This window comes from Carettochelys insculpta, chromosome 28 (genome assembly GCF_033958435.1).
Source record: "Carettochelys insculpta isolate YL-2023 chromosome 28, ASM3395843v1, whole genome shotgun sequence".
In the NCBI taxonomy this organism is placed as follows: Eukaryota; Metazoa; Chordata; order Testudines; family Carettochelyidae; genus Carettochelys; species Carettochelys insculpta.
The window spans coordinates 16775369-16803365 of record NC_134164.1 but is presented as its reverse complement, the minus strand read 5'-3'; the positions used below and the strand labels follow the sequence as shown (position 1 = coordinate 16803365).

Sequence of the window (27997 nt, the reverse complement as noted above, 5' to 3'; positions counted from 1 at the left end):
AGTGACCAGCCCTGCTCCAGGGTTCGGGGGGATGGGGACTAGTGGACTCTGGTAGCACCCTTGACCAGCACCAGGTCCCTTTTCTACCAGGCACTCTGGTCAAAAGCCGGAAGCCTGGCAGCCTAGCAGGAGTGCAGACCTGTGCTCCGGGCACCCTGTGGGCTGGGACTGGGCTGGGCAGGTCCTCCAGTTGGGTTACACAGCAGGAGTCCAACAAAACTGTCTGTGGACACTGGGCTCAGGAATGTCCCGAGGGGGGCACAGGGCCTGACACAACCCTGACCCCAGAGGCACAGGCCCTGCTCCACCATGTAACCCCTTCTCCCAGGCACTGGGGCCCAGGGGTTACCTGGAGCCGAGGGCTGGGCCTGGAGAAGACAGCAGGGGTTGCCTCCCTGCACCCAGCACTCTGCAATGGGGTGTCAGGAGCAGCAGACAACTGCACAGTGCCACACCACCCTTCTGGTCTGCTGAGCCCCACTTCTCTGCAAGTAACGCCCCATCCCCAGGTAACCCCCTGTCAATCCCAGACATCGGAGGGTTGGGGAGGCTGCTGTAGGGCAGCCACACCAGTTCCTCTTATAGACTGGACAGCTCAGTGTGGGCAAGAGCCATCAGGCAGCTACCTCAGAACATAGTCCGGGTAGTAACTCAGAGCCCTCTCCACCTAGTGTCCCACCTTGGGCTTTTGGCAGTTTTGCTACACACACTACTGGCTCAGAGTCATCCTGTGCTCAGCCAGTGCCCCCAGCTCTCATCTTCTCCTCCTTCTGCTCTGCCAGCTGGTCCAGCCCCACCTCCTACCAGAAAGTCTTCTTGTTAGGCCCCCATTCGCATGACATTGCACTTCACACTACCACTAAATATCAGCCCAGTCCTATTCCTTCAGTTTTCAGCCGGTGCCTCCTGGCTGATAGCCTGGTCCCCCTCCGTCTGGGCAATACCACCCCCCAGTCTTGGGTTGCCTGCAGCTGTGATTCGCCCAGGCCAACTATCTGCACGAAGGCCACTAAAAATGCTAATGAAGGTTGGGCCCAAGAAGGCCCCTGAGGAACACCACCAGTAACAGCATCATGTCACACACTAACAAGCAGGCCTGGGCAGCACGTTTTTTGTAAAAAGAGAAGTGCCAGTACTCCACCTGCCCTGTTCCACCCCCTCCCAGCCAATCCCATAGCTGGGGCTGCCGAGGTGCTGGTACTCAGTACCAGCAAGTACCAGCACCAAAAAAAAAAAAAAAAAGGCACTGGCCCTGTGGTGTTTTAGAGACTAACCCATTTATTAGGTCATGAGATTTCAACTTGTTAGAGGAAAAGCCCAGCCAAGCATCTAGTGGATAGGTCATCTTTCAGTCTTCCCTTCAGGAACCATTTCCTGATTCTCCTTTTGGGTCTCAGATTAATCCCATCTTCTCCAAGACTCACAGAATCCTAAGGCTGGAAGGGACTCAGGAGGTCATCAAGTCCAGACCCCTGCCCAAAGAAGGATCAATCCCAACTAAATCATCTCAGCCAGGACTATTGCAAGCTGAGACTCAAAAAATACCTCTAGGCAGGGAGATTCCACCACCTCTCTTGGTAATGCATTCCAGTGCTTCACCACCTTCCTGGTGAAGTAGTTTTTCCTAATATCCAACCTAATCCTCTCCTTCTGTTACTTCAGACCATTGCTCCTTGTTCTGCTGTTTGTCACCATGGAGGACCTGTGTCACATCCCTGCCTGACAGCTGGCTAGAGCAGACCTACCGCTGTTCCTTTGTGTGAACACTCAGTTGCCCTCTCACAGAGCACTGTTAATAACATCTTTGTTACCACCACCAGACTCCTGCAATTGAAACAACTGTGAAAACACGGACAATTACTCTCAGTTTTTTTCAGCCACTCACTTTGTGGAGTTCACCAAGCTGGGAACAGACCATTTCACTTCAGACACACAGGACTCGTTAATGGCTCTTTTTAGAAATCAAAGTAACTCCCCACCTCAGGGGCACTAGCTTGAGCAGTTTGTGTAGGCAGAAACACCTAAACTCTGCCTAGGAAGGTTGCTTCCTGGCAGGGCCTGAAGGGGCAGTGTCTGCCTCACCTCCCTGCCCTGCGCCTATCCAGCAGCAGACACAGAGGTGGGGAGGCTGAGCCCTGCAGCTGCTAATACTTGAGCCTGCTGGGCTCTGAGAGCTGCTTGCCTGTAACAGCCCCTCAAGGCAGAGCCAAAGCCTCCACCTTTGCAGCTGCTCCTCTAGAGCAGGGTGTGGTGGGACCCCAGGGCCAGGTCCCTCATCTCACAGCTCCTGCTCACCACCTTCCATTTCCAGGGCCCTCCACAGAGGCTAAATCACTCAACCTGAACACCTGGGTGAGGCTTCATGTGCTGTACAACGCAGGGGCTCAGACCAGATGAGCACAGGAGCCATTTCTGGCCTGGCACTGCTCTATATAATCAAGACCCCTTTCAGCCCATTCAGCATTCCCTGCAGAGCTCATCCCTCAGCCTAATCCCCGCTTGTGCCCTCAGTACGCCAGCAGGCAGTCGGTGATAGTCATGCTCGAATTGTGTTCCTTAGCATCTCTGACAGATGGGCAAGGGAAACTGAGGCACAGCAGTCACATGTTTTGCCCAAGATTGGAAGTGTAAGATCTGGGCAGGCAGGAGTGGGCTTGTGGTGTGGGGTCTGGCTGGCAGGGAGCAGGAGCAGGTGCAGGAGGGTGGAGGTGCAGGCCAATGGCAAAGTCAGATCACCCCACTCCCCCTATGGATCCTGTCCAGGGAGCTGCACTGCCATTTGGACAGGGAGCCTAGCCTTGGTTCTGTCTAAGCAGCAGAGGGCTGTAGGCCATCCACGTTGGTCTCAGCATCTCAAGATGTTCCTTCTGGGCATGTTGGGGGAGATGGGTGTGGTGCACAGTATCATTGGCAGTGCCAAGCTATTTGACTGGTCTCAGGTGGCACCTCCTCCTTGGTTTTATATTCTTGCGGTCTCTCCCTGCTCTTCAAAGGGCGCAGAGGGCAGCTCTCCTCTGTCTCACACCATTGTCTTGACTGGGTTGTGACTGCAGCTGGCTAATGGGTAAGACAGGACCATGCTCAGCCCAGGACCAACCAGAGAAACTAGTGACCAATTTCATTCATATGCAAACCCAGCCACTGAGAACCAGCAGGCCCCTGCTCAGACCGGAATTTGCCTTTCCACTGGAGCCAGTGGGCCATCCCAGCAGGGAGAGTTAGCCATGGTCAGGCCAGACAGGACCATCTAGTGCTGATCTGACCTTGGGCAGAGTTTGGACAAGTGACCATGTTATGGGCTGGGCACAGTGCAGATCCTGATGCCCACCTCAACTGGACCCTGTGTTGTGGCCCATGTGCCACCTAGCAGGAGTGGGCTCCCTGCTTCTACAACTAAACTGCTTATTTCTTAAGAGAACTAGTTGCTGCAGCCGGCATTCTAGTCACTTGCATACAGACTGACTTCTGGGTCCTCCTCCAAATGGTTCACTCCAACACCTTGGGCTCCTCCCCTTACATCCCACACAGGCTGGTTTCTCTTCCTGACCCTGCTAGTGACCTTGAGCAAATCTGCCATTTCTCTTCCTGTTTGCTGAGTGGACGGCTCTAGGGGCAGGGCCAGGCACAGACAACTGCAGCTGGGTGGAACCTTATTGGCATAGTATTTTCTCACTGACTGAAGCTCTGGGATCCTTTGATGCTGGCCCATGAAAACTCTACAGTTCAGCCCCCCGAAACCTGTCCTTGTTTAATTCAAATCAAACCCACACCTTGCCAGTGTTTCAGGGGTGTCCTCACCTCCCCCCACATCTTTCAGGTTTGGGGAGCCAGGCGTGCAAAAAAGGCCCCAATCAAACAACTTATATTTTGATTCCCAGGGAAACAAAATTTTGACCCAAACAAATTTTCATCACATTTTGAACTTCCCAGCAAAGAGTGGCATGCCCCGCTGGCCCCCACCCTGCACTGTGTTTGTGTAGGGCCTGGAGAATGGGGCACAACTGTGGCAAAAATAAATAAGACAGCACTGAAGGGCTGTGGGCATGGTCTGTGAATGGCCAAGATGCAGATGCTCCCATCATCCTCCACTGGCAATGGGGAAGCTTGTAGGGAAGAAGGCAGCTGTGCTGTGGGAGATGGGTGCTGAAGGGGAGCTCTGAACAGAGCAGATGTCAGGGTGATGGCAGGGTCTGAAGGGAAGGTAGAGGGCAGGAGGAGTGAGAGACAAGACCAGGTTTTGTCCTGGGGCAGCAGCTGGAGAGCCCAGCTCTATGGCAGACATGCTCTGGGCTCCAGAAGCAGAAGCAGGAGAAGCTGTACATTCAAGGCAGAGATGCTCACCTGACCCAGACCATGCAGAACCCAGCTCAGGTGGGACTCGGAGGCCCCTGGTCCCTGCCTTGTGCACAGCTTTGCTCTGCTCAACATTTGGCTGCCCTGTGGGGAGGCATCGCTGCTTTGGGCTGGCTGTGCTGGCCCCTTTTAGCCTAGTCCAGAGGTACCCTGCTGCGGGGAGACCCAGGCAGCTGAGCCAATGCACTAAAACAGGCTCTGGCTATTCCAACACCCAGCTCAGGGACTCTGCTGCCCCCAGCATGCAGACAGCCAGAGGAGTTTGCATTGAGCCCCACCCTGGCATGGGCAGGAGCATTTCCTGATGGATTCGAGCCCCTTCTTGGCAAGTGCTGTCTCAGTAACACAGCCTTGGCTGGGGGGAACACTAAAGTGGGACACCAGGGGATGATGGTGGACACTGGTGCAAGGTCCTTGCAGGCAGAGCATCAGCAGTATTTGGCAGCTCAGAAAGTGGGGCAGGGAAAGAGGCTCTTGCTACGCATGGGGCTCTTTGCAATCCACTGTCTCAGCCTCCCAGCAATAGAATGGTTTGGGCGGCATTGAGGGTTCATTTCCCAATGGCTGATGGGCGCTGCAGGGGTGGAAAGGACAGTGTGCCCCTCCAGGACCGAGCCCAGGAGGAAGGGCTACAGTGCAGCATGCATAACATGCTTCTCTAGGGGGAGGGGGATGGGGGAGCCCTGCCATGCTGCTTTGGCTGAGGGGCAGACATGCACACGGAGGTGGATGCTGCAGCAAGGCCATAAGGGACACATGGGGCTGAGAGGGGGTGGAAGTGGGGCCCCTGTGTGGCACTTGCTGGCAGTGCCAGCAGTGCAGGCATGGGGCAGACAGCTGATGGGAGACTGGCTAGCCCCTGCTCCGGTCCCTGCCTGGGCTGCTTTCACCAGCAGTGATGGACTGTGCACCTCCTGATGGAGAACCCTCCCCCTCAGCAGCCAGCCAGCTGAAAGCTCAGAGGCCCTGGGCTCGGCCTGGGACCAACCACAGTGCACGCGGGTTTGCAGAATGACTGGGCTGGGGTCTGTTGTCTCAGACTCCATTTGCCCGTCCCAGAAGGAGGCAACTGATCACCTGGCTCTGGTGGCCAAAGGTGCAGTCACCCCATGAGCTGCAGTCCAGCATCAGCGCTGCCACTGGAATAAAGGTTGTCACCATCATTGTCCATAGTCCAAGCTGTGACAATTTGGTGTCACGCACCAGCATCCTGTATGGTCTGTGCCAGGGACCGAATGTCGTATTCTCACCGCAGGCTCCAGCTTGCCATCAAGTTTAGCTGTTGGGGAAGATGTAGCTGCACTGGTTCAAGATGTGCTCCACAATCTGGTTCTGGAAGACCATGTGCATGGCCATGTTTCCCTCGTCAGTCTCCGGTCTCAAGAGTGTGGGCCCGAACACAATCGCTACGCTCTGCACTGACATCCGGTTCTGCTCCTTATAACTGATCACTCTGGAGGGAGAAAGGACAGACAGGTGCTGGGAACTGCCAGGGGCACACTGCTGCACCTGTGTGTTACTGACAGGAATGGGTGGAGACCAGAACCATGCCTGGCACGAATCCAGTGCAGCATGGCAGGGCCAGGGTGAGGGCTCAACCTGGCAGGGCCAAGGGGTGAGGGCTCAGCAAGCCAAAGAAGACAATGGCAGGAACCTAGACTCAGGACAAGATCTGAGATCTCTAGGTTGGCTATTAGAAAAAACTTTTTCACCAGGAGGATGGTGAAGCACTGGAAGGTGTTACTGAGAGAGGTGGTGGAATCTCCATCCCCAGAGGTTTTTAAGTCCTGGCTTGACAAAGCCCTTGCTGGGAGGATTTAGTTGGGGTTGATCCTGCTCTGAGCAAGGACTGAACTTGATGACCTCCTGAGGTCTCTTCTCCCTAGGAGTCTATGAGAGTTGTGAAAGGCCTGCCAGGAACTAAGGCTAAATCCTGGAGTGAAAGTCTTCCCCCAGAGGAGACTTGCTGGGAAAGGTGTGTGCACACAAAGGAACCCACCAGTCACTTGATTTCCTTCTCCCCTTCCAAGGTTCCACAATTTAGATTTGGCTTCCTCAGGCTGCACTGTGCCCTGGAAGAGCCTCCAAAGATAGTGCCAGATCCCTGGTGCTGTCAACACAGTACAGCCCAGCGGTGGTGCAGGCCAGGAAGAGCACCTCATAAGGGGGCCCCCCCCGAGAGCAAGGGGAGGGAGGAGGCACCAGCCTGCAGGCAGGAGCAGTGATCTCAGGCCCAACTTGCTCTGCAGCTGTGTTCGGATGCAGCAGAGAAACACGAGCAGCTGAGGGCTGTGCAGATCAAAGCCCAAAGGTCTGTGCCAGTGGAGGGCCCTGGGTTCTGGGGAGCACTCACCGGCAGAGGTGCTGAAAGAGAACCTTCATGGTGTCATGGTTGGCCTCAGGAAGGGAACACACCAGGTCCCGGATGCACTTGCTGCGCATTGCCTGGTCATATATTTCTACAACCAGAAGGAAACCCAGGTCACTGTCCAGCCGGGCAGGGCTGGGCGTCAGGCTCTGGTTGCCATCAGCAGGTTTGGGCTCCCAGCTGGCCCTGCCACCCACTGGCCTTGTGACCTCCAGGAGACACGTGGGGCTGGTGCAAATTGTCACAGCTCCACAGACGTTGCTGGAATGACAGCAGGTGCCACTGGCTGAGGCCCTGCCCCTACACTGTTTGCCCAGCTGTACCATGGGGACAGCACCACCTTGCAGAGACAAACCCGCTCCTGCCCTTGTGTGCTTGGCCTGGGACTCTGACAAGTGGCTAGGCCAAGGTGCCACAACTTCCTGCAAGGAGACGAAATAACTACATACCCAGGGGATCTGGCAGAGCTGCTAGCCCCAGCCTGGCTCAGGCTATGTAGCCATGCTGGAAATCATGCCTCCAGCTGCAATGTGGCTGCCCCTTGGAGCAGACAGGCAGCTGCGCAGGCTGTGGGACTGGGGACACCAAAGGAACACAGCAGATGGCTGGCTGCCTCCTGCCCTGCAGGGCTCCAGCAGGCCCTGGCTTCTCTCGCCCCATACTTATCGCCGTGATGAACTTGTCGAAGTAGCTGAAGGGGAAGAGTGGCTCGGGCAGCTCGCGGAAGAACAGCTTCAAAGCCCCCGTGATGACGTGGACGTCCTCCCACCGGCCATCCTCCAGATCCAGATGCTCATCTGCAGGAGGGAGGCAGGTTAGAAGCAGGGCCAGGCCACTAAGAATCTGTGTTAAGATAGGCAGCCCTGGGCCCCACTTCACATGCGTGTGCAGGGTCCAGGCATGGAGGTGAGTGCACAATTTGAGAGTCTGGAGTGGGATGGAGGTCTCAGGTACACCTTTGTACCAGCTGGGGGGACAGCCACTGGGACAAGCCACCAAAGGACGGGAAGAGTCACTGGCTCTTGATGGCTGCAGCTCCAGACTGGAGCCTTCTGGACTGATGCTTTACCCATACATGAGTAAAGGCTCAAGCCCAGTGATGGGGCCAGGGTCTCTAGCTGGAGTCAGGCAGGGGTCAGCCTGGATGACCTGACAGATTCACCAAGATGAAGGACAGAACGGGCACTCTTGTCTGCTCTCCAACATGGCCAGGCTGGGCCTGCTCAGCACTCACACAGGAAACTGATGGAGAAGCTCCAGGGGACGGTGGGGCTCTAGGAGCCAGCTGTGCTGTGCTTCATCTGTGGTGGGACTGCCTCACTGTTAAAGCTACACCGCCAGCTTTACGTGCATGACCACAGCTAAGACTAGCAGTGTGAACGTGCTGGCACAGGCTTCCCCAGAGACTAGCAGTCACCTCTATGCCTAGTGTCCCCATCTGTGCCCCAACACCTACCCTGCTGTGTTCACCAGCATGGCACTCACACCTTGGGCTGCAGTGTGGATGCAGCCTGAGCTGGCACTCCCGTGGGCTAAGGGGGCCATGCTACTGAAGTGCTACATTGTTCAAGGGAGATCTCAACCCAGTCTTCGGGTCACCTGAGAGCCCCCAGCTATGCTGGGGAAAGGAGGGGGTAGCAGACATTAGCAATGCGTGTAATCACACTGTCTCCAATGTCCAACTGGAGTCTGAATTGGAAAGTTTCTTGTTTGCTCCCTGCCCCTATCCTGTTAGGCAGCAGTACAATTAAGCAGTGACTAAATTCCACATGTTGAGGTGGCTTCACCTCAACACCAGCTTAAGTGATTCCAGCAAGTGCAGTGGGCAAAGTACATAAAATGTGCCTCTGTGTTTGTACAGCACCTAGGGCAGCCTGACGCCAGATGAGCAGAGGTAGGGAGTTACTAGCACTGCTGATTTCTCCCCCAGTTCTGAAAACTCCAAGGGTCCTGCTGGCTCCACAGTGCTCATGGGGTGCATCCACCTCTGCTGAGAGACAGCTAAGGGACCACCGCAAAGGCGTAACCCTTGGGCAGCTAACAGGGAGTAAGAGGAAAGGGGGCAGAGCCAGAACAAGCTGCTTCTCCCATAGTAGTTGGGCAAGAACCTTTAGTATCCAGTGGGCAGGATACTGCTGCAAGATCATTCCCAGCCCTGTGGAGACTGGCTCATGCTTGGGCCTCACTTTGTCTGTTCCAAGCACACACCGGCTCCAAAGGGTGGGGCCCAGAACGCTCTGCTAGGCATGTCTTACTACCCTCTTTCAGAGGCTGCTGGAGCAATGCCCTGCCCCCACTGAAGTCAATGACTAGCCTCCTGCTGGCTTCAATGGGTGCAGGACTTCAGCCACAGATTTTAAGACTAGAAGGAACCATGAGGATCTTGCCTGACCTCATGTGTAACGTGATCACAAACGCTTGGCAATTCCTGCACCACACCTGTAAACTCCTCCTTGGCAGGGAAGAAAGAGACACCGAGCCTCAGAGCTCCAAGCGAGGAGGAACCCATCACACCCCAGGCCAGCTATTCCAACCGTTAGTTGCCCATTAACTATGGGCAGCTATTTCCAGGTGGGGTCTTCTAGCTTTGGGTTCTGCTCACTGGGCCTTGCTGTGCTTTTAGCTGCTGGTTAAAGAGCCCTCAGCTGCCTGAACCACACTGTCCTTTGGGAGAAGGGCACTGGGCAAAGTTCTTCTAAAAGTGGGAGCTGGCCCTTGGAGGCTGTGACTAAATCCCCCTTTATCCTCCTGCTTCATAAGCTAGAGGCAGGGTCTCCAGATCTTGAATGTAGAGACATTGAAATGTTAAATTCTTACCCCTTAAAGCAAAGTTAATTCCAGCCCAGAAGGAAAACTCCCACGTTCAGAGTGTCCCTGGCAGGGATATGAATGGGAACAAGCGAACAGGAAGAGACTTCTGCAGGGGCTCTCCCATTTCACTGGAAAACTCCCAAAACAGCTGTACTGGAGCAATCCCTAGGACACTGCTCTGAACTCACTCCAGTTTGACAACACCCTTTGCATGGTGCAGACACACCATTCTCATGACAAATGACCACCAGGCTCTCAAAGCATTAAATTTGCCCCATTCTACGTTTCCATCTTTCTAAACTCAGAAGAAGGGTTCTAAAAGGGCCAGGGCAGGTCTGTGTGAAAGCCTCGGTGGACGGTAGGAGAGCAGCCGCTAGTGCCCTGACAGCAGGCCTACCGTGGTCCACTTTGTAGCGCAGTTTCTGGATGGTTGCCAGATTTCCACTTATTCGATAAAGTCCATCGATGTCCAAACCTGGGAGAGCAGGAACCGAAGTGCCCGTTAGTTGCCCCTGACGGGCAGACAGGAGCCTACTGGGAGGGTTGCACACAAAGCAAGCTGCATGCTCTGTAAGTGCCGGGAGGTCCAGCCTTCTCCAAAGGGCCTGACAGATTGGCACCTGTGCCCAGGGGCTGAGACCTGCTGCCACATTCCCAACGCTCAGCGCTCAAGCTGCTTGAGAAGCCTGGCCCAGAACTGCAAGTCTGGCCCCAACTCTTCAGGACTTCTGTGCCCTCCCCCACTCCCTTACACAGCAGAATGCAGTGGGGCACTGAGCAGTGAGTTGCAGGGCCCACCAGGCTCATGCCTGCAGCTTGCCTTGGAGGCAGCGATCAGGGCAGGCCCAGTGTCTCCACACATCCGCAGAGGCAGTGGTGGCAGAACACAGGAGGGAGCAAGGCTGGGCAGATTTGGAGGAGATGAGAAAAGCAGTTTAGAAACTTCTGGGCTGCTTTCTCTGAGGGAGTATTCTGCACGACAGAGGGGCTTGTGCAGGGTGGAGGGGTGCTCTGCAGGGCGGAGGGGCACGTGCAGAGGCAGAGGGGTGTTCTGCAGGGTGGAGGGGCTTGCGCAGGGTGGAAGGGCACATGCAGAGGTAGAGGGGTGCTCTGCAGGGCAGAGGGGCAGGCCCAGGGGTGGGGGTACTCTGTACTGTAGGAGTGAGTGAAGGTACCTCTGTGTTCCACCACCTGGATGCACTGCTGCACAAACTGCGGCACCGTGTCCCGCTCCCGTTCACACAGCACTTGCAAGGAACAGCCGAACACTTGGTCTGCAAAACAAGCCAACAAGCCCAGGCTTTAGGCAGGTGACTCAGGACTCTGCCAGGGGGTCAGGATGCCCCTTTCTCCAGCTCACCCTGGGTTGCAGCCCTCAAACCTCTGTGCTGGGGGATTGCTTGTAACTGCAGACGAGGAAGAAGGGGTGTTCTCCCCCCTACCCCTCGCCGTACCTTTGATGTACCCTCGCTCCCGCAGGAACTGCAGTGGGGGCCGTTTCTGGAGCAGCTTCCGCAGCCTGTTCCGCACTTTGCTGGTGTCGCTCTCACTGCCCAGGCTACCAGCCGCTGACCCGGAGGCTGCAGGAAGCAAGGGAAAGTGTTTCCCAGTGAGCGCCAGAGAGGCCCAGACCTGACCCTGAGCACACAAGCTGGGGGAGGGGAGAACACAGCTTGTGTGGGGGCTGCTGGCTGTGCCCTGCAGGCCACTTGCCCTAGTGTAGCACAGGCTGTGCTACAGTCCTGATGCTGCAGCCTGCCCTAACAGCCCAGACAGGCTGTACGGAAGCCACCAAGCAGGGAAAGAACTTCCCAAGTTATAGCCACACTGCTCCACTGCAAGGGGGCTGGGAACAGTCACATAACGTGGTGTTCTGGGAGCTGCAGAGCCATGCCTCGGAGGCTGCCCAGCTCAGACTCTATGCACTGAGCACTCCCGTGCCGTTTCCTGGCACAGAACCCGGTCCACCACCTTGGCGGTGTGCTAGGAGTGGATCTTCACCGGTGCTCGGCTCTGCCTGAGCAGGAGCCATTGGGTCATTACCCAGCTCTGCCTGGCCCCAGCTGAGCAGATGAGCTCATCTGCAGCACAGCCAATAGCTCCCAGGCAGAGGCACAGTGGCTTCCTGGGGTGCTCCGGAGCTGGCTGACCTGCTCAGCTCTTGCCCACTCACCTGGGCTCCTTTTCTCCTCATCTCGCTCTTTGCTGGTTCCCAGTCTCTCCTTGGCTCCCAAGTCCCCAGCGTTTCCGTTCTCCTCATGCAGAGGGAGCTCTGGGGGCTGCGGGAGACATGGCATCAGGAGGTATGGAGATTTCCCAGCTGTGGCTGGGGAGGTTAGGAGGGAAACAGCGGATAACACAAGGCTCTTCCTCCCAACACAAGTGATGGGCCACAAGCAGGCTGGACACAACAGATGCTTGGTCTGCCAGCACCTCAGGGCAGGGACAGGGTCTGTGTTCTGTGATTGTACAGCCCCTGGCATGCTGGGGCTCCTGCAAGGCAGAGGAAGCACCAGCAGCTAGAGGCAACTTTCAGCTTTGCTCAAAATGCCTGTTTTCTCAAGGGCTGGGGTCAGAAAAGCCCCATCCCGCTGTGCTGAGCTGGCTGGGGTCTCTAGCAGCCAAAGTACTGTAAATTGCCAGAGAAAGCACCAGACAGTCCCAATGGGTAAAGTGAGAGCCAAAAGACATGACCTGGGTGTGGCTGAGGAGGAGACAGAGCTGAGCAGGAGATGGACCAGGAAGGGAAACTGAGGCTGGGCAAAGAGCTGGGCTGCAGAAGAGGGATGGGCACCTACACTGACAATGAGAGTGGGGTGTATAACTCATCTATGTGGGTCTCTGTCCCACCTGGGGCTGGGCCACATGATAGGTCCTCAGAACAAGGGGTTTTGCTGCAGGGCCTCTGCCCCAGAGACTTCTGCTGGTTGGCCCCGAGGTCCTAGGCCCAGGCCCCCCATGGCATGAAAGCTCCAGGGCAGCCCCTCCTCACCAGCTTGCTGATGCTGTCGGCAATGGCTTTCTGCCACGTGGCTGCAATGGGCTCAGAGTCGTGCTGGATCAGGAACTCCGAGCCGTCGCGAGTCTTCAGCTGAAAGCAGCAGAGTGGGCATTACTGGGGGAATGGACACTGTGTGTGTGAGGGGCCAGAAATTCACCACCAGCCATGAGGTGCGTGTGTGTGTGCACACATGCGTGTGGGTGTGTCAGCTTCGGAGTGCAAACTCCAGCCTGCACAGGGCTCTGCTCCCTGCAAAGCCCCAGGATGCTCCTTGGGGCCTGTCTCATGGAGACTCAAACCTCTTCAGTCCCAGGTGTGCCCTGAAACCTGGTCAGTTCAACCCCCACTGGCCCATCAGGATGCTCCAGCACCACTCAAGGTTAGCTCAGCGCTGGAGGATGAGAGCAGATGACTTCCCAAGAGCATTTCCTTTGTTCCACGGCCTGGCCTACATGACAGCCTCTCGCTGGCATGGCCCTGTCCCCTGAGAGGGTTAAATGATCACGCCCGGCCAGCCCCCATGGCTGACACAGCCAAGTCAGCAGAGGAGGCTTTGGTCGCCAGTGCTAAGGGTGCTGGGGAAGTGGTGCAGCCATGTGGGAAAGGAACTGCTGGAGAAACCAAAGTAAACCCCCTTAAACAGGGTTAACAGCTGTTTCCTACCAAAGAGCCATGCCCTGCCCATGTTCCATCCCTTCTCTCCAGGCTCCGCCCCTTCCACAAGGGCATGGTCCCATACCACTCCTTCTTGTTAGGCAACACCTCACTCACTCCAGCCCCTCTGCTTCCACCACTTGCTATTCCCCATCCTCACTCACTTTCACCAGGCAGGGGAGCACGCTCTGGGCTGGGGCAGGTAGCATGGGGGCATTGGCTCTGGGAGGCACAGGCTGGGAGTGGGTCGCAGGCTCTGGGAGGGAGTTTGGGTGTGGGATGCGGGCTGGGACGGAGGAGGCGGGGTGGGCTCCGGGAAGGGGTTGGGGTGTGGGCTGGGACAGAGGAGGTGGGGTGGGCTGCGGGAAGGGGTTGGGGTGCGGGCTGGGCTCTGGGAAGGTGTTGGGGTGCGGGGTGCCGGCTGGGATGGAGGAGGCAGGGTGGGCTCTGGGAAGGGGTTGGGGTGTGGGCTGGGACAGAGGAGGCGGGGTAGGCTCCGGGAAGGGGTTGGGGTGTGGGCCAGGACGGAAGAGGTGGGGTGGGCTGCGGGAAGGGGCTGGGGTGTGGGGTGCGGGGTGCGGGCTGGGCTCCGGGAAGGTGTTGGGGTGTGGGGTGCCGGCTGGGATGGAGGAGGCAGGGTGGGCTCTGGGAAGGGGTTGGGGTGTGGGCTGGGACAGAGGAGGCAGGGTAGGCTCCGGGAAGGGGTTGGGGTGTGGGCCAGGACGGAAGAGGTGGGGTGGGCTGCGGGAAGGGGCTGGGGTGTGGGCTGGGACAGAGGAGGCGGGGTGGGCTGCGGGAAGGGGTTGGGGTGCGGGCTGGGCTCTGGGAAGGTGTTGGGGTGCGGGGTGCCGGCTGGGATGGAGGAGGCAGGGTGGGCTCTGGGAAGGGGTTGGGGTGTGGGCTGGGACAGAGGAGGCGGGGTAGGCTCCGGGAAGGGGTTGGGGTGTGGGCCAGGACGGAAGAGGTGGGGTGGGCTGCGGGAAGGGGCTGGGGTGTGGGGTGCGGGCTGGGCTCCGGGAAGGTGTTGGGGTGTGGGGTGCCGGCTGGGATGGAGGAGGCAGGGTGGGCTCTGGGAAGGGGTTGGGGTGTGGGCTGGGACGGAGGAGGCGGGGTGGGCTCCGGGAAGGGGTTGGGGTGCGGGCCGGGACGGAGGAGGCGGGGTGGGATCCGGGAAGGGGTTGGGGTGTGGGCTGGGACAGAGGAGGCGGGGTGGGCTCCGGGAAGGGGTTGGGGTGCGGGGTGCGGGCTGGGATGGAGGAGGCAGGGTGGGCTCTGGGAAGCGGTTGGGGGGTTAGCTGCGGGCTGTAGCAGATGGTTGGGGTGCAGGAAAGGGTGTGGTGTGCAGACTCTGGCAGGGATTTTGGGTGCAGGAGGGTCCCGGGGGTTGATGCTTCCCTACGGTGGCTCTTGAAAGGTGACTAGCACACCCGTCAGGCAGTAGCTGTGTGCACATTGCTGCACACAGGCACCACCCCTACAGGTCGCTTTGGTTGCGGTGCCTGGCCAAATGGGAGCCGTGGGGTCAGTGCTCTAGGTGGGGGCAGTGTGCAGAGAGGCTGCTGGCTGCTTCCAGGAGCTGTGTGGAGCCCAGGCAGGTAAGGGAGCCTGTCTCAGCTCCACTGCCACCACAGACCATTAGCACTGAATCTTCCGACTTGGCTGAGGCAGCCACCGGTAGCCTGGGCATGATTCTAGGAGCATCTTGGTGTGAGCAGGAGGCCTGGCAGCCCGAACCTCCCCCAAAGCGAGTGGCTACGTATGGCCTGCTGGGCCTCAACTCACCCAGTGTGCATGGGGACCAGGCCTTGGGGTTTCCAATGGTTTTAGCCTCTTTGCCAAAGCAACATCCCACCCCTGGCTCTGGGGACACCTCCCAAGCCACACTACACACACTCACCTCCAGAACGTTCTTCTTGCTGGATTTCTCCTTGGGTGCCCAGGCCACGACAGCCCCCTGCAGGTCCACGGTGTGCTCAGGCGTGGTCAGCATGGCAGGGAGTTTCTGGGGAGGGAAGGCAAACAGTCATCCCCAGGGATGCATGGGGCTTGGCTGACAGGGGCAGAGCAGCAAGTTGCTTACAGGGTGGAGCGACTGTCTGCTCTATGTGGGCATGGCGCCCATGTCAGCTCAGGGCATTTCTGCTGGCTGCAGAGCTGGGCATGGGGGGCAGAGGCAGGTACAGCCCAGGCTGTCCTGCCTTCCTGCTACCACACCGTGGGGTGGTTTGGCCAGGCTCTCTACAGGCTTGGGAGCTGAAGTGTCTCTTGCAGAGCTCCCTCTAATGTCTTCCCTCTGTGGGCAGAATAAATGGTGTTGTGTGCAGCCAGGCTTGTGCAGATGTGCACCACCCACAGAACCACGCGCTGCCGGCCACGGGTGGCTGTGGGGGCTCTGAGTCGCTCCCAAGCAGCTGCCCAAGTGCTCAGCTCACAGGGATCTCTGGTCCCCAGCCCGGTACCTGACCCAGCACAAGGTGGATGGAACCCTGGATGACAGGATGCTGCTGGCCTCTATTGCCGTAGGAGCCCCAAGTCAGGTGACCAGGGGGACAGGCCCAGGCCATGCTGAGGGAACGCAGGGGCAGGGCAGGGATTAGAATGGAGGGCTGTGGCTGGCAGCTCTTGCAGGGCCCCTCAGTGGTTCATAGGGGGCACAGACTGGAGGTGCAGTGCCCTACCCTGGTGGCTCAGAGTGCTGATCTGGCCAGCGGCACATCACTGGCATCCCTGAGCCCAAAGTGGGCACAGCTCACAAGTCAGGCTACAAACCACCAACCTGGCTGGCGTACAGCGTCCGGAGGTTAAAAAAAAAAAAAAGGTTGTGCAGCTGTGGGAGGAGCACATTGTCTTGGGGTGCTGGAGCTGGCTGGGTTGGGTTCCCATCCCTTTCTCCACAACCACCAGGGAAACTGAAAGCTGAAATTCTTCCCTAGTCCCATTGAGAGGAGCTGGGGCTTTCAGAGAGCCTGGATACGAGGCTGGCACTCTCCCACATCCTGCAGCAGCTCAACTTCCTCCAACACCAAACCCACCATACTTCTGCCCCTCAGGGCTGCAGAGGGAGCTGAAGCAGAGACCTTTGCAGCCATGGACTCTGCCATGCCCCAGCAATCCAGTAGCACAGGAGGGGACAGAACAGTGTGGGCAACCTGCAGGCTGCATGTGGCCCACTGGGGCTCCATCTGTGGCCTGCAGACCCCCGGCTGTTCCCCTCCTCCATGCACCTCTTGCACATGGGGGGCACCAGAGCGCTGCACTTCTTATGCGTCCCCCTCCCTCCCAGCTCTTTCAGAGCATCACAAATCACCTGAGTCACTCTCTATCCTCCCTCTCCTTTCCAGAGCTGAAACAGTGCAAATCAGCTGTTTGCAACAGGCGGAACCAAACCAGGGCCCTCTGGTGCTCAGCGCAGGAGCCTCTATGCTCCAGCTATCAGCCTGCTGACTCACATTGCTTATTGCTGCTCTCTGGGAGTGAGCCAGGTGTGACCACCTGGGACAGCAAACCACACCCACTAGGCATGTTGGTTACCGAGACCCAATTATACCAGCCAATAAGACCTTGAGCTGGGAGAGCTTACTCTGAAATGGGGGGAGCTGTAACTGCAAACACGCCATTGCCCACTCAAACCATGCCAGCAGATGTTTTCTCAAGTAGCCTAGCATTGAACACCCCTTACACCTGAAGCAAGCCGGGTGTGGAGCAGGTCACCAGGCTAGCAACCCACCCAGAATTCACTCGTACAGGTGAAGCATATGCCTTCCTGGATCCTCCATTTGGTCAGTAATACCAGCAGTGGACCCTTTCCTGAGCTAGCCTAACCTACCTCCCAAGTACGTTTCTAGTCGCAATCACTCTTCTGCTCCCTTCCCAGGCTGACAAGCCCTAAGGAAGTTAGGGGCCAATTCAGTGTTCCCTTGACTATTCTGTCCATGGGCAGAATAAATTTTGTCACATGCACCTAGGCATGTTCACCACCAACAGAAACACATGCTGCCCTCTGTGGGTACCCTGCTAATTAGCTGGGCAGCACCTAACTCTCCTATGGGCGGCTGCCCAAGCACTCAGCTTACAGGTGTAATGCTGCTAGACCCAGCTCCTCGGCAGGAGGAAATGAACCTGTGACCTCTGGGGCAAAAGCCCTGTGTTCTACCAAATGAGCTAAAGTCCAGGTAGCTCTCAGCCAAGGCTGAAGAGCAGAGATTTCACTCTCCCTGGTCTCAGTGCCTCTGGGGTTACAGAGGGAACACTGCTCATGTTGGATTTCAGTGGGGACTTGGCACCTAATTCCCTGAGGTTCCTTTGAAACCCCAGCCTCCCACGTGGTCACTGGTCAGGAAATTGCACCAGGCACTTCAGCAGGCTCCAGGGCTCCCCGCATATGCACAGCCCTCAACCCTGACCAAGCCTCAGTGACAGAGTTTATGGGAATTGGAGCAGGGGCCCCACAGAGCTCCCTGCACTGTGCCTGGCCTTTTCCTGCATCTGGCTTGGGGCAGACAAACACGGTTAGTTCTCCTCTCACCCCCAGGCTCTTCCTTTGCTGCAATATGCTGCCCAAAGTGTTGCAAGCCCACATCAGCCCCGAGCGGCGTGACAACGCCCACCTGCACTGTGAGCTGCCTTCCCTATTTTGAACAGCTCTGACCGCAGCCCAGAGGCCTAGCAAGGGAGTTCTGGGTTTCCTCTGCCGCTGGTGGTAACATACTCACACCTCTTATTATAAACACTAACCCTGGCGGGCAGGTTGGGGGGAGAACAGCCCTTGCAGACATAGGAAGCAGGTTGTATGGGCTCCAGGTGGGTGTACAGGCACTAGTCAAGCCTGGACCCTCAGCTCCAGCAATACAAACTGCAACACAGCCTGAGTGGGACTGGGGTGAAGTCAGTAGCAGCACAGCCTTTGAGGCAGGGAGTCTGTGTGAGTTTGTTTATTCTGGATTCAGAGGCAGCGCAATTAACGTAACCAAAGTTTGGTCATTAAAGTGAACGAAGGGTCATTCCATTATCCCCAAAGCACTGTCCAGCTAGTCAAGATAGGAAAACAGGTGGGAGAAGGGGAGTTTTGTGGCAGAGTTTGAGGGGAAGTTGGTGGAATGAGGATAATCAATGGGACATGATAATACTAGAGTACAAGATATTGTGGAAGGACAGAACTGGTCATGCTGGCTGGGGAGTGGCACTATACATGTAAGACAGAGCAGAATCAAAGGAAGTCAAAATCTGAAATGAATCTAATTGTGCCCCAAAATTTCTGTGGGCAGTAATTCCAAGTTCTAGCAATAATATAGCAGTAGGGATATACTGCCGACCGTCTGACAAGGATGGCAACAGTGACTGTGAAATCCTAATGGAGACTTGGGAGAGACTATACAATAAAAACTCAATAATAAGGGACTCCAGCTATCCCCACGTTGAGCGGGTACCTGTGACCCCAGGACAGGGTGCAGAATTAAAGTTTGACATATTAAATGTCTGCTTCTTGGAGCAGCTAGTCCTAGAACCCACAAGGGAAGAGACAATTTTTCATTTAGTAAATGGTGCATAGGATGTGGTCCAGGGTGAATACACGGGCTGCTCCTTGCTCAGCCTACCTGGATTTAATTAAATTTAACATCCCCATGGTGGGAAAAAACACCCTGGCAGTACAACACATGGCATTTAATTTCAAAAAGGTGAACTACATAAAATGAGGAGGTTGGTTAAACAGAAATGAAAAAAGTACAGTGCCAAAAGTGCATGCTGCATGGCTACTTTTCAGAGGCCCTAGCAGAGGCTCCACTTAAATGTGTGTCCCAAATTAACCCCTCCCCCCAGTAAAAGAACCAAAAAAGTGTCACTGGAGCTTAACAGCCAAGTAAAAGAAGCAATGAGAGATAAAAGGCATAATTTAAAAAGTGGAAGTTCAGTCTCAGGAAGGAATATAGCAAGGAGCATAAACGCTATCCAATGAAGTGTAAAAATATCATTAGGAAGGCCAAAAACCACGTGGAAGACCAGCTAGCCAAAACCTCTACAAGTAATAGCAACATTTTTAAGTTCATCAGAAGTAGGACACCTGCTAAACAAACCCTTTCCCAGAGCGGCTGGGTCTGTGTGTGTGGGGTGGTGGTGGGAGGTATGAACAAGGGGCTTGGGTTCTGGGCACAACCACAATTCCTACCAACCTACTACCTCTGCCTGCAGAGCAACTGCAGTGCCCTGCCTTGCACTCCGCTAGCATCCAGAGCAAGAAGGAGCTGGGGAGCCATCAGAACAGGGGCTTTGGATGCCCTGCTCTGGTCAGGGTAGATCTGGAGAGAGGAAATGGGCCAGGTCCATGAACAGCCCCTTGCTTGAGATACTGGGGAGCAGCGCCTGATGGGAGACAGAGGAGGGAGGGCACAAGACAGAGTCTGGGAAACAGGGAACCATGCAAGAAAGGTCAGGAAGGGCTGTGCTGGTGAGCAGCCAGTCAGCAGCTTAGGGCTGGGCCCATCTAAGATTGTGTGCAACTCACCAAGCTGCCAGAGGACAAATGCTTCGACTCCTTAAAGAAGGTCAGGACGCCACCCTCCAGGACAGTCCAGGATGAGCTCCAGTTCTTCCTGTGGGAGAAACAGAGAGGTCAGAATTAAACCCAGGTGCTGGCCATGCTGGCAGGACCCTGCTCTCATGCTGCTGGGCTGGGGGTGGGAAGCTGCCGTGTACACAAGCCCCTTCCTTCAGGGGCCTCCTCCCTTCCCAAGTAGGCACCAGTCCTCTCAGTGCCTAGCAGTCCCACACCCTCCTGCTCGCATGCAGAGCCACACACAGGGAGAAATAAAAATGTTACTGGGGTGCAGTGGGGAGCCCTTTGCTTTCTGGGATGCTGGGCAGCTAGCCCCACATGCACATTGTCTGCAGAACCCTGCACCCTACTGCAAGCTCCTGGCAAGTTTTGCTCCAAACACGAATGCTTGTAGCAGAGACGCACGGATCTCAAAGCAGGAAGGAACCACTCTCATCTCATGTGACCTCCTGCTGAACAGCCTGGGGCTGCACTAGGGTCTGGCACCCCACCCCCCAGGTCTGCCCAGAGCACTCACTTCAGCCAGCAGTGAGTCCCCAGAGCAGCACTGGGACAGACACTGTATATTGCAGAGCAAGCCTGGGGGACTGGCACAGCCTCTGGGCACCTGCCACCATCACTGGGTCCTCAGCAGGTGTGCTCCCCACTGCAAGTTGCCAGTATGCCTGGGGGGCAGCCCCCAGTTCTGTGTTTTGCTGAACCCTTCCACGATTCTGTGTCCTGGACGCATGGGGGAATGCATTGGAGGGCTGCCAGCTTAGCCTCTGTCCTCACCGCTGCAAGGCAGGTTACCAGCCTCAGGGTAGCAGAGCCATGGCTCTAACCAAGCACAGTTTAGCAGCCTGCCACACCCCATTGGGGCAGGATACATAGGGGCTGAAGCAGCACTGGGATATGTGCCCAGGAGAACAGCAGTGACAACAACCACCTGCACAGAGCTTGTCCCAGGGAATTGGCCCTAGGCAGCCCCAGGGATGCTTTGACCTGTGGGGGCTGGGACAGTAGTGTATTAGGGCCAGAGCAGGAGAGCAAATCCCCCCTCAGTGCCTTCTTGGATGGCAGCTGGACCTTGCTGGGGCAGAGAGATTTGCAGAATGCATCAAAATTGTGGCAGCAACACAGGGCAAAGCTGGTTGAGGCTTTCTTAGTGTGGCCTGCCCTAGCATAGGGTCTTCTCAGTCCCCCTCACTTGAAAACTGAACATTCCCAGGGGGGCAGAGAGACCCAGCTAGCTCAGCGCAGCCTGGAGCAGAACAGCCCACACTGGCAGTATGCCACAGCTGGGATCTTGAGTGCTGGCATGAGGGGCCAGCCAGCACTGGAGAACACACTGCCACAGCATCACTGCTAGCTGGATCTGTGTCCACCTGATTGCAACACGAGTCATCCTGAGTGACTAGCCCGATATCACACAGGTCATCTGACAGGGTGAATGCCTTCCCCTCCAGCCTCAGTAGCATGAACACAAACAGCTTGTTAGGGACACAGCTCCCTTTAACAACTGATCAAGATGCAGCTGGATACCCCTGAGCCATCCCAGACATAAAATAGAATCACAGAATCCTAGGGCTGGAAGGGACCTCAGGTCATCTAGTCCAGCCCCCAGCCCAAAGCAGGACCAATCCCAACTAAATCATCACAGCCAGGGCTTTGTCAATCTGGGACTTAAAAACCTCTAGGGATGGAGATTCCACCACCTGTCTAGGCAACCCATTCCAGTGCTTCGCCACCCTCCTGGTGAAATAGTTTTTCCTAATATCCAGGCTACACCTCCTGTTCCTTGTTCTGCCATCTGGCACCACTGAGAACAGCCTCTTTCCATCCTCTTTAGAGCTCCCCTTCTGGAAGGGGAAGGCTGCTATCAGACTGACTCTCACTCTTCTTTTCTGCAAACTAAATAAGCCCAAGTCCCTCAGCTTCTCCTCTTAAGTCATGTGCTCCAGCCTCTTAATCATTTTCGTTGCCCTTCCCTGGACCTGCTCCAGTGCATCCAAATCCTTTCTACACTGGGGAGCAGAATGGGACGCAATACTCCACATGTGACGTCAGCAGTACAGAGTTGAGGGGAATAATAAATTCTCCAGATCTGCTGGAAATGGTTCTCCTAATGCACCCCAATATGCCACCAGCCTTCTTGGCTACAAGGGCACACCGTTGACTCATATTCAACCTCCCATCCACTGTAATCTCCAAGTCCTTTTCTGCTGCACTGCTAATTAGCCAGTCGGTCCCCAGCCTGTAACAACGCTTGGTATTCTTCTGTCCCAAGTGCAGAACTCTGCACTTCTTTGTTGAACCTCATCAGATTTCTTTTGGTCCAGTCCTCCAGTCAGCCCTGCCCTGCACAAGCCTGGGGGAAAGCAATGTTCTCTCAGGCCACAGCAACATCACAAGCTCCCTCCAGAGGAGCAGACGGCCCAGCGCGCATGCACTACATCCCTCACTGGCAGAGTTATTCTTTTGCTTCCTAAGTATCAGCGGCTAATGCCAGCTCCCTCCCCTCCCTACCCCCAAACAGATTTGATCGGCTGTTTCTCAGACACTTGGAGTGGAACAGATGCCAGTGTGTGTGGGGTCAGAATGGGGCTGAGCACCTGGCTACAGACCAGTGTTCCCTGGTAGTTGAGTGCTTGGGCAGCTGCGAGGAGAGATTCCAACACACCCAACCAATAAGCAGAGCACCCACAACACCCTCAGCCAGCAGCATGCTCCTATAGGGGGTCGTGCACACCCACACATGCCTGGGTGCACATAAAATGTATTCTGCCCAGATGGAAAAGAATTAGCGGGACCCCTGCTGCAGACATCTCATTCCTGGGCAGCAGTGTCATGTGATAGGGAGCTGGTGGAAATCTTGGGCTGGAGTTATGCCAGAAGTCAGACCAGGTGATCCCAAAGTTTCATTTGGCTTTCGAGAGCTCTGGCTGAACAATGCACTGCCAGGAAGACGAGAGGCAGGGGCTTACAACCAGCCTGTGGCTCTGTGCTGGGGGGGGGGTCCATCACCAGGGATGAGAGCTCGGGGTTTAGCCTTATTATAGGCTCCAGAAACTCCATTTATGCAGCTGAACAAGGAGAAGGTTAAAGCAGAGGGTGTTGATCAGGGTCTGTCAGTGCCTATGTGGGGAGCATGTAATTAACAACAGGCTTTCAGTCCAGGAGGGAATCCAGCATTGTGTGCTGAGGTTAGACGGAATCATAAGAACATAAGGAGTCTGACTGGAAATAGGTGTAACTGTTTAACAGAGAGGGTAATTAACCATCAGAACAAGTCACCAAGGGCTGTCCATGATGGAGAAGCCACCAGACTGCTGGGATCCAAGTTGGCTGTTTCTCGAGCAGCTCTGCTCAGCGATTTATCATGAAGCCAGTCTCTGGCCTAGGCTACCCAGGGTCAGATGGGATCACCATAGTGATCCCCTCTGCCCTGGGGATCTGGAGCAGACCCAGTGGGTTAGACCATGAATTCCCCAGCATTGAGTCTGTGGAACGCCAGCGCATCAGGGACCTGCCCAGGTGCTTCTCGCCACACAGAGATTCTCTTACCGTAATCGCTTCCCTTTATCAACTGTTTTTGTCCGGTACAGAACTCCAGCCTTCTCCAGGCTTTTCAGCTGAGAGACAAAGACAGGTCGGGGTTTAACTCCATCCTGCGAGCATTTCCCCAGGGAAATCGCCTTTCACACAGCTTGTCTTCGGCACCCCTGCTGGAGCGGCCCCAGCACACCATCCTAGGGGGGACCAGGACGCCATCCTCCCACCTAGCCCAGATTAATGCAGGAGCCTTATGTGCTGCAGCACAGGGCCTCCAGCTAAGGGGACCCTGCAAAAGATCTCCAGGCTGACAGTAGTCCAGATCTTTTTGCAGGGCCCCCTTACCCATTGGAGTGTGGGGCCCACAGGTGAGCACAGAGCAGCACGGGCTGTGCTGAGCCACCTGATCCCCACAGATGGGAGCTGCCCCAGGCAAGTGCTATGCCCCAGCCCCGAGGCCAATCAGTACCCCATCCCCCTCCCAGACCCTGCTTTTGGCCCTGAGCTCCCTCCAGCACCCCCACCCCACCCTGCTGTCCTGAGCCCCCTCCCACACTACAAACCCCTTGGCTCCAGCCTGGAGCTGTCTCCTGCACCCCAAAGGCCTCATCCCTGCCCCCCGCCCCAGAGCCTCCACTTCCAGTCGGTGCCCTCGACCCCTCCCATTCCTACCCTCTTGCCTCAATACCCAGGCCCACCCACACTCAGAACCCCTCAGTTTTGGCCCCATGCCAGAGTCTTGGGACACCCACAAAATCTAACAGCCCCAACCCCCAGAAGCAGTTCAGCCCTGAGCCCAATAAGCACCCAGGACATTCCTATGAATTTCCAGCCGGGCATCTAGATCACAACTCATCAGGCAAACAGCTCGCCCCCAAGCCTGTCCCAGGAAGGTCTAAGCCCATGGGCATGCCCCCTACACCCACCATGGGGCCCACGTGCATCAGGTCAGGCACAGGCTGCAGCACCTGCCACTTCCCCACACCTCCCCACCCGGGACCCTGGCAGGTGAACAGCCCCTGCTTGGGACGGTGCCAAAGGGCAGAGCTGAGGGTAGATCTGCTGCTGGAACCAAAGGCGCGAGCACAGGTGCACACTCTGCTCGGGACCCAGCGGAGGTCACCCACCAGCCAAATGAGTCCAGGCCTCTCCCTCACCTTCTCCTCTCTCTGGAGGAGCAGCACCGGGATGTTGCTCTGCCAGCTGGCAAAGGAGCTGCTGTCCTGGCTGGACCCACTGCTGGCTCGCCGGTGGCCACCTGGCACAGAGAGCTGAGAGCAGACACCAGCCAGTTACACACCGTACTTACCACAAGCGCCCAGTGCCAGCCAGCAAAGCCTGTCGCACTAGGAGCTGTACGCACTAAGGGGCAGCAGAGAACTTCCTCTGAACACGAGACTTGTGGGGACAGGGGACAGAGCAGCTGGGGGCAGAGCTGGGAACAAAGCCCAGGTCTGCTGCATGCCAGGCCAGTGCCCTGCCTGTAGGACCATGCTATCTTCCATTTCCCTGGCACCTCCTGTGTATCCTCTGGCCTTGCTCTGCTGCCTGCAGCAAATCGCTCTCTGCTCCCTCACTGAGTGCAGGAGCTGACAAGCAAACCTGATAAGAGCTGCCCTAGGTATGCAGCACTGACTGGTTGCCCTGGGGTGAACCAGGGTTTGTGCAGGGGTGTGTGCTGGGGTGCAGAACCCCTGGTCAGTGGAGCCCAACACCTGGCGCTCCGCTCCCTAGGGCAGGGCCCACATTTGGTTCGTACACCCCCAGTGCAGGGGCCCCCAGCGCCAGGGCATCGCCACTGCTCTTGCACCATCGGGAAGCCAGGGAAGGCTCTCTGAGCTGGGCTGGCCGTGCAGGCCACAGGGGAGGCTTAGCATGGTCCTTTGTGGCCTCAAAGTCCACAAACACATTCCTGGCAGCTCCTTGCCATGCTCCTAGGCCAGGGATGTGTGGAGGGGCTGGCTCTGGGTTCCCTGGAAGGGTGGGGCCCCAGACAGGAGGGGCGGGGCAAGGGCAGCCAACCTGAGCACCCCCAGACCTTAGTGTGCTGCACTATCACCTGCAGCCCTCAGAGCCCCCAGAGTGGTGCCCAGGGCTCCAGCTCTCACTGCTCCTGCAGTAGCAGAAGCAGCAGGAGCTTCAGGCCCTTTTGAATCACTGGGGCAGGTGAACCCCCGCTTCGCGGACAGCATACCGCGTCTGAGCCATAGGGGTCAGGGTAGAAGGCTTGTCCCTCGAAGCTGTTCTGGCTGTACCAGCCTGGAGAGGGGCTCAACTCCCCCGAGTGCCTGGGCGATCTCCCTGGTGGGCGGTAAGAGGAGGCACCCTGCTCGTAGGAGCCCACCGGGGAATAGTCCTCCTCTGGGTAACTGTCCAGCTCCTCGGGGAACAGGTCCGGATAGTCCGTTTCTGGAGTGGGTGGCTGACAAGAGAGACATCAGCTCCATTCACAGCTCCACCTCCGCTGAAGCCCTCCTAGGTGCGCTTCCCTGACACCCTCCCCCCACCATGGAGAGGAGAGGACACAGCAGGAGTCTCCCATGCACCCCTGGATCCCCAACACTGCCCCATTCCCCAGCCCGCTGCAGAGAACCCACCCTGCCTGGTCAGCCCTTTTCCTTGCTGCCCCTCCCCAAACCCAGCTCCCTGCCTCTTCCCAGAGCAACCGGATCCCCCTCCTGGGCCATCCAGCTGGTGGACTGCCTCCTGCTCCTCCAGCCACTCACCCTCTGGTCCATGGGTCTGTACGGTGCAACTGCAGGCTGCATCTCCTGGGCACAAGGCTCATCCGCAGCCAGGGGTGGCTCCCACGATGTCTCACCTGTTACCGAATTATAGAAGAACACCTGGCCGCTGGCTTCGTCCACATACTGGCCCCACTCTGCTGCTGCGGGGCTGGGGGCGAGAGCCGGCGAGGGAGAGGGAGCCGGACTCACTCCATCTGCCAGGCGCTCAAATGGGGAGTCCCAGGTGGTCTCGCCCGTCAGAGGGTTGTAGTAGAACAAGTGCCCACTGCCCTGGTCCGTGTGGGTCTCCCAGTCTGCCAGGACACTGCTGGGGCAGCGTTGGGAAAGGGATGGGTCAGTGGCTGCCACCTGCTGCCGGAGTTCCTGTACATTCACATACACTGGGACAGGGCTCGGCTCCTCCGTGCAGACCTGGGAGAGAGCAGGACCACAGGTGTTAGGCAGCCAGCAGTGTCAGCCTGGAGGTGGGATGGCAGAGGTGGGCGGGGGGGTCACGGGTGCGGGTGGGGGAGTGACAGCTCAGCATTCCGGTGGCACCATCAGACACTGCCGGCCGCATTGGGGAAAAGGGCCAAAGGAACTCACAGTGGGATTCTGGCTACCAGGCCAGGCTCCCTCCCAGAGCTTCTAGCTCCACATGTCCCAGAGTCACAAGGCACACCCCAAGGGTCCTGAGTTTAGAAAGTAAATACTGGGACCCAGGGCCCTTCTGGGCTTCGAGCCCACCCACAGGGCAGTGCCACATGTTCTAGCTTTCGTCTGCCACCACCAGGGCTAGACGTGATGTCAACAGAACTGAGATCTCACGGGACTCCTGGAAATCAGGGTTTGAAAAGCATCCTCGTCTCCATAAAACACGCCTGGGGAGCATGCCAGGTTTTGCTCTCCTCCCCACATTATACCAGGTGCCTTCTAGGATAGCCCCACCCACACAGCTCAGGAGCCCTCCCTCACAGCCCCTGTTCTCTGGTAAGATCTAGGTGCCACTCAGCTGATTAGCCCACAGCCGGCAGCCTGAGTGTCTATTGCTGGTGTACTGCCACACATGCTTCAGTGCACATAACATTTATTTTGCTGACAGATGGAAAAAGAGAGCTGGAGACCGGTGCACTGCCAAGGCATTCGTCCACCCCCGCCCCCATGCCAAGCAACCAGCCCTCCACCTGACCCGTCCCATGGGCACTACTAGATCCATGCCCACTTTGCCTGCCCCCCAGGCTGGAGATGCACTGCCAGAGCACGCTGCAGTCTGGCTACCCCAGCTCAGCACAGCCGTCCTCATGGGCTTGAGCCAGGAGAGCTGCTCAGAACACCCGGAAGAGGGGTCTGGAGGAGGGGAAAGTGGCTGGGAGCCAGCAGCGTGGCTGGTGAGGAAGCCCTTCGCTTTGTCTGGCCGACCCCTCCACCTGACGGGGCCATTGTTGCGGCAGCATGTTTCATACGTCTCGGGACAAAAATGGCCATACCCCACCCTGCTGTGGGCACAGAGAAAGCCATCAGCGAACCACTCCTGTCAGCATCCAGGCAAAAACTTCAGGGCACACTTGCCCCTGAGCTACAGCTGTGTACAAGCAGTGCATTGCCCACAACAAACACCCTGGTCCAGCTCCTAGAACCAGGTTTATCCTCAGCAAGGAAATGAGGGGCAGCACAGACAGAGGTGAAGGCAGTTCCCTTCCCTGCCACAGACTGTGGGACCTTGGGCAAGCCACTTAATCTCTCTCAGCTCCCAGCCGCACGAGGGGGGAAGCAGCCCTGCCTCGCCTCATGGAGGAGAGAGAGTATTGTGAGGTGTTCACGCAACAGACTGGGCATTGCCAGCATCCTCTTGTATTTGTACAGGCTTCAACCAAACTGAATTAGAAAACCTGGCCAACCAACACGCACAACTGCAGTTAAACCAGGATAACCTTTCTGGAGCCAGCTGGCCTAACAAAGATGCTTCCTTCAATAGCTAGATTTAGCCACCCAAGTTTAGA

At 56.9% G+C, this 27997-nt stretch overlaps 1 protein-coding gene across 4 annotated transcripts in view; it reads right to left on the bottom strand.

The window, feature by feature from the left end:
- Nucleotides 1-1263: 1263 nt before the first annotated feature.
- ARHGAP27 (Rho GTPase activating protein 27) overlaps nt 1264-27997 on the bottom strand; it is an 81392-nt gene continuing 54658 nt past the window's right edge. For 3 of the 4 annotated variants that reach the window (XM_074978860.1, XM_074978862.1, XM_074978861.1), the window contains 14 exons: nt 25998-26429; nt 25466-25693; nt 24429-24542; nt 23284-23351; nt 19687-19774; nt 15085-15189; nt 12525-12623; nt 11706-11811; nt 10987-11112; nt 10708-10806; nt 9930-10007; nt 7384-7518; nt 6707-6812; nt 1264-5806 (listed from right to left, as the gene is read on the bottom strand). In XM_074978860.1, the coding sequence (XP_074834961.1) occupies nt 5629-5806; nt 6707-6812; nt 7384-7518; nt 9930-10007; nt 10708-10806; nt 10987-11112; nt 11706-11811; nt 12525-12623; nt 15085-15189; nt 19687-19774; nt 23284-23351; nt 24429-24542; nt 25466-25693; nt 25998-26429 (1962 nt within the window). In that variant the 3' untranslated portion in view covers nt 1264-5628. The remainder of the gene's footprint in view (nt 5807-6706; nt 6813-7383; nt 7519-9929; nt 10008-10707; nt 10807-10986; nt 11113-11705; nt 11812-12524; nt 12624-15084; nt 15190-19686; nt 19775-23283; nt 23352-24428; nt 24543-25465; nt 25694-25997; nt 26430-27997) is intronic. The other variant, XM_074978863.1, reaches the window with a different exon arrangement.